The sequence below is a fragment of the Arvicola amphibius genome, chromosome 6 (assembly GCF_903992535.2).
Source record: "Arvicola amphibius chromosome 6, mArvAmp1.2, whole genome shotgun sequence".
In the NCBI taxonomy this organism is placed as follows: Eukaryota; Metazoa; Chordata; class Mammalia; order Rodentia; family Cricetidae; genus Arvicola; species Arvicola amphibius.
Window position 1 is genome coordinate 32,871,611 of NC_052052.2, and position 6,000 is coordinate 32,877,610.

The 6,000-nt window shown below is 46.5% G+C and overlaps 1 protein-coding gene across 1 annotated transcript in view; it reads left to right on the forward strand.

Moving 5' to 3' along the window:
- The window catches only part of Klf17 (Kruppel like factor 17), a 28,791-nt gene extending 25,338 nt beyond the window's left edge, over positions 1 to 3,453 (forward strand). Inside the window, exon 5 of the mRNA XM_038333603.1 lies at positions 789 to 3,453. Coding sequence (XP_038189531.1) covers positions 789 to 1,051 — 263 coding nt within the window. The 3' untranslated portion in view covers positions 1,052 to 3,453. The remainder of the gene's footprint in view (positions 1 to 788) is intronic.
- The last annotated feature ends 2,547 nt before the right edge of the window (positions 3,454 to 6,000 follow it).

Below are 6,000 nucleotides of genomic sequence, written 5' to 3' on the forward strand. Positions count from 1 at the left end.
TGCTCTGTAGACCAGGCTGGCCTCGAACTCTCAGAGATCCACCTGCCTCTGCCTCCCAAGTGCTGGGATTAAAGGCATGTGCCACTACCGCCCGGCTTTTTTTTTTTTGATTTATTATGTGAATGAGTGTTTTTGCCTTCATGAATGTCTGTATACTGTATGCATACCTGGTCCCTCCAGGTATGGAGGCCAGAAGAAGCTTGGATCCCTCAGAACTAGAGTTAAGCAGATGGTTGTGAGCCACCATGTAGGTGCTGGGAATTGAACCTGGGTCCTGCAAGAGCAGCAAATGCAACAACTGAGCCAATTGTCTGGTTCATCTTTTTTTTGGATTTTTTTTTTTTTTTTTTTTTTTTTTTTTTTTTTTTTTTTTTTTTTTGGTTTTTCGAGACAGGGTTTCCGTGTAGTTTCTAGAGCCTGTCCTGGAACTAGCTCTTGTAGACCAGGCTGGCCTCGAACTCAGAGATCCGCCTGCCTCTGCCTCCCGAGTGCTGGGATTAAAGGCGTGCGCCACCACCGCCCGGCTTTCATCTTTTTTTTTTTCTTTTTGATTTATGCAGGACCACTGATTTATTGGGACTGGCCCTTTCTCTTCCAAGCTTGGAATCAAGCCCTTCTGGTCCCACTAGCTCGCCAATCCATCTGGTGGTCCCGCCTCCCACTGGCTCCTTTGTCTTCCCTTTTGATCTCTCTACTTTAAATCCTCTTGCCCCAGAACTAGATCTCTTCCTTCCCAGTGTGTTTTTTTTTTTTTTTCTGCTCGGTTTAACTCTCTCGCCCCTCCCTAGGTGAGAAGCCGTACGTGTGTGACTGGGAAGGCTGCACGTGGTCTTTCTTCCGCTCTGATGAGCTCGGGCGACATAGACGGATCCACACCAGAGACCGACCACATAAATGCTTGGAGTGCGGCCGACAGTTCATGAGATCCGACCATCTCAAGCAACACCAAAAAACTCATCAGCGCATGCCAGACTTCCCGACACCTCAGGCCAACAGCGAACAGATGGACGGACAGCTCGGTGGGCCTCTTGCTCCTGGTCAGGGGCTTTAGCTCCTTTTCCTGGATTCTCTAAACTAAGACCCTGCTGCCCGAGACTGGGTCATCTCTGGGGTAGACGAAAGTTCAGATGGAGACAGGAAGTGGTGGGGAAGCTCACATGAAACTCTTGACACCATCGTGGATTCCTCAAAATCTGGTGCCTCTCAGGAATTAGTGACTTCTGCCATTTAGCCAGATGAGAAGACGGAGCCACAGACTGTACTTAATTAGAAAGCTTTTCTCTTATCTGTCAACAGCAGGGAACACTCTCATGCCTGCCTGTTCCCTGAAACCGTGTTCTCTCCCTGGGTCTTCCACAGTGTCCAGGGCCAGACCATGGAAAAGACATCTTAGTATTAGAAGGTACTGAAAACATTCTGTGCCCTGCATCAGGCTCCTGCTGGCCTTCACCATCCATATGCCCAGAGTTTCTCCTCCCAGGTCTTAACCGGAGTGCTCCACTACAGGACGTGACATCTGGCCTTCAATGGGGCCACCAAAACCAAGCCAAAATCAGTCTCAAGGACACTGATAGTCATGGGGGAAACTCCCGGAAAGAGATTTCAGAGAGACAGGTAGTGATTCTCTCTATCCCCATGAATTGTTGCAAGTATTGCTTGTCCCCGACAGCAGTCTGGGGAGACCTCCCGAGCAGCCTGCAGACACGCCCTTCAAGGCTGGCCATGAAGCAGTGCCCATCATGAAAACGTGTCTGCCTTGGGCCACTGTCCATTCCTTCCGTTCCACTTGCTCTTCCTAACCTTAGTGTTGAATGTCCCCAATAAACGCAGTGTTTGTGCTGTTTATAAATTGGTGTGGGGAATGGGAAGGCTCAGGACAAATCCCACCATAATACATCCTCTCTACCTGGCCCAGGTATCAGGTTGCAGGTTTTCATTTATGTATTTTTTTTTTAAAAAAGTATATTTATTGTGTGTACTCGTGTGGAGGTCAGAGACAACTTTGGGGAGCCAGTGATTTTCTAGCATGTGTGGCCCTGGGATTGAATTCATGTTGTCAGTCTCGGCAGCAAGCGCCTTTCTTGTTGGCCTTTGTTTGGTTTTGCTTTTGAGAAAGGGTTTCACTGTGGTACCCAGGCTGAGTTGCAGGTGTGAGTGCCCACCCAGTTTCAGGCTGCCTCCCCTCCCTTCCCCTCTGGTTCTGAGGAACAATAAGTGTTCTGGTGGTTCACCCTGGCTGTCTTCTGGATTCAGTTGGCCATTTTACTGAGCATTAAGCTAACAGAAAGGAGCTAGGCCTTAAGTCATCCTCTTTGTAGGAGCTCAATAAAGGTTTAATAAGTTGAAAAAAAAGATAAGGAGCTTGGCCAAGCCACCCAGTGGCAGAGCCAGAACCCCAAATATCTCTGCTCCCAAAGTGGGTTTCTTCCCTAAGAGCTGGCACCTTCCATAGGTGTTCGATAGACCCAGACCCAGTCCTATGCCAGGTGACTCCATCTTACACTTAAGGGACCATGTTGGGCTCACTAATTCACAAGCCTCCACAATACAACACATGGGTGTGCGGGCACAGAGAAAGGATGTACCAGGAAGAACAGGCCTCAGTGTCTGAGCCAGACTTTAACCATGGAGGCTTAGCCTTGCCTCATTCCCAGACACCCTTGGTTGAGCGTCCTGAGCACTGAAGAGTTAGGCATGGCCACTCTGATGTTAAGGAGCAGCAAAGACCAGAACTGGCCTCTGCCCGTGGATGTCGGAAGCTGCTGTTAGAAGCGGATGTGTTAGCCTGGAGTGGTGGTACGTGCCTGGAAACCCGGCACTCAGGAGATGAGAGACAGATTCGTTCCCTATTGTGATGTCTACCATGTATGAAAACTGTCTTTTACCTTTGACAATTTTGCCTGGATGTGTATCACAGTGCATGAACGGAGGTAGGTGACAGCTCCCCAGAGTTTCCCTCCTATCCTGGAGGTTCCAGGGGCTAAACTCGGGTCTTCAGGCTTGGTGGCAAGCAACTTTATTACCCACTGAGCCATGCTGCAGGCCCATATATGGAATTGTGGGAACAGGTCTTACGTAGCCCCAAACTGGGTCTGAACTATGTCACCAAGGATAATGTATTCTTTCTCCAAGCGCCAGGATTACAGGTGTGTGCCAAAGGCACTGTTGTGGTGCTGGGGAGAGACCAGGGCTTCAGGAATGCTAGCCAAGCACAGGACACCAAACCACATCTGCCGTGGAAAGCTTGTATCCATGGATGCAATTTAAAGAACACATATTTGCCCTTTTTAGTCACCTGAGTCAAAGCATTCATTTATGTACAGAGTCTCCTTTTATCCTCCAGAGACGTAACCCCTCTTGGATCTTGGTAAGGCTGGTGGTGTTGCATTGATCACATATGGATCCATTGCTAAGCAAAACAGTGATTGGTTTTGTATGGTTTTACTGTTTTTACTGTCTTGAGGTTCAATAAATTTTAATATGAAGATTTCTTAAAAAGTTTGGAAATTTTTTGACTGAATTGTTTTGTCACGCCTCCCCACCTATCCTTCCCCCCACCCTATGATCTGAATGAGAGGGGCCCCCACCGGCTCGTGAGTTTGAGTGTTTGGTGCTCAGCTGGAGGAATTCCTGGAATGACTAGGAGATGTGTGTGTCACTCGGCTGGGCATGGAGGTGTCAAAAGTTCACACATTCCCAGTGTGCTCCCTCTCCCGCCCCTGTGGATGTGAACTCTCTGGATTGCGAGCCCCAAATTAAATACTTTCTTTTATAAGTTGCCTTGGCCATGGCGTTTTGTCACAGCAATGGTAGAGACAATATCATATTTGGAGCAGGATAGGTGGCACATCCTGTAATCACAGCCCTTGAGGAAGTGAAGGCAGAAAGATCAGATGTCCAAGGTCATCTTTGGTTATAAATTTGAAGCCAGCCTGAGCTATGTGAGACCCTGACTTGAGCAGGAGGAGACACAGGCATTTTTTGTTTTGTTTTGTTTTGTTTTGTTTTGTTTTTGGAGACAGGGTTTCTCTGTAGCTTTCGTGCTTCTTGTAGACCAGGCTGGCCTCGAACTCATAGACATCCTCCTGCCTTTGCCTCCTAAGTGCTGGGATTAAAGGCATGCATCACCACCGCCCAGCTGGGAGGTATGGTCTTACTATGTAGTCCAGCTTGGTCTAGAACTTGATATGAAGGCCATGCAGTTTGAACTTGAGGTAATTCTCCTGCCTCGGTCTCCTGAGTGCTGGGATTACAGGCATAGACCACCACACCTGGCTGGCATTATTATGATTTTGAGGTGTGGTTATAAGTTTTTTGTTTGCTTGTTTTTTTGAATTTCAATACTGGTATTGAACTAAGGGCATTGGACAAGGTAGGTAAGTACTCTACCACCAAGCTATATCCTTGGTTTTTACTTTTTAAATTTGAAGCAGGGCCTCCTTCTGTTGCCCAGGCTAGCCATTCAAGGAATGAATTCAATCACTTTCTATTTTCCTGTCTCGGTCTTCTAGGAAGCAGGTTTGTGCTGCCAGGCCCAGCTTGCTTTCATTTTCTTTTTTCTTTTTTTTTTTTTTTTGATTTATTTATTTATACAGTATTCTGCCTGTAGGCCAGAAGAGGGCACCAGATCTCATCTCATTATAGGTGGTTGTGAGCTACCACGTGGTTGCTGGGAATTGAACTCAGGACATCTGGAAGAGCAGTCGGTGCTCTTAACCGTGAGCCATCTCTCCAGCCCCCATCTTTGTTTGTTTGTTTTTCAATACAGGGTTTCTCTGTAGCTTTGGAGCCTGTCCTGGAACTAGCTCTTGTAGACCAGGCTGGCCTCGAACTCACAGAGATCCATCTGCTTGCTTCTATGTCCCGAGTGCTGGGATTAAAGGCGTATGCCACCACCCAGTTTATCTTTGTTTTGAGTCAGGGTCTCACAAAATATAGTACTAGATGGAACTCACTTGTAGTTGCCAGCTCTCAGAGACTTGCCTGCCTGTGCCTCCCAAGTGCTGGGATTAAAGGTGTGCACCACCACACCTGGTTTACTTAAATCTTTTATGGATAGACCCAGAGTGAGCTTTTTGTACATTTTTTTTTTACTTAAATTTTTTTTTGAGACAAAATCTCATTGTATCTTAGACTGGCCTCTAACTTACTATGCAATAGAGGATGGCCTTGAACTTCTGATCCTTCTGCCTCTACCACCTAGCTACTGGGACTATATACCTGTATCATGCAATGTTACGCCTATGTCACAGGACCCCCAAACAAGACCACCACAGAGCCAGTATCCAATGCAAACCTACTGAAGTTTATCGATTTTTCAGACTAGTCTGGACTGAGTTTCAACACACTTTCCCAGCAGGTGGGGGAGAAGGGCCCTGAGTCTTCAGGGGAAGGGAATTTTAAAGGGAAAACTGCAAGGCACGGTGGCACAAGCCTGGGCATTTCAGGATTGGATAAAAGTATACAAGTTTTGATTTTGTTGGTTGGGGCATAGGGGAATTTCAAAAGCAGTGACTGTCAGCAGACAAGAATTTCTTTGTATTTTAAAGATTTATGTATATGAGTATTCTCTCTGCATGTACAACTTTATGCCACCCAGATCCCACTATAGATGGTTGTGAGCCACCATGTGGTTACTGGGAATGGAACTCAGAACCTCTGGAAGAGCAGCTGATACTCTTACTTGCTGAGCCAACTCTCCAGACAAGAATTTCTTTTTTTTATTGATATTTATTGAGTTCTACATTTTTCTCTGCTCCCCTCCCTGCCTTTCCCCTCTTCCTTTCAATCCTTCCCCAAGGTCCCCATGCTCCCATTTACTCAGGAGATTTTCTCTTTTTATACTTTCTACTTCCCATGTAGATTAGATCTATGTAAGTCTCTCTTAGTGTCTGCATTGTTGTCTAAAATTCTCTGGGATTGTGGTTTGTAGGCTGGCTTTGCTTTATGTTTAAAAACCACCTATGAGTGAGTACATGTGATAATTGTCTTTCTATGTCT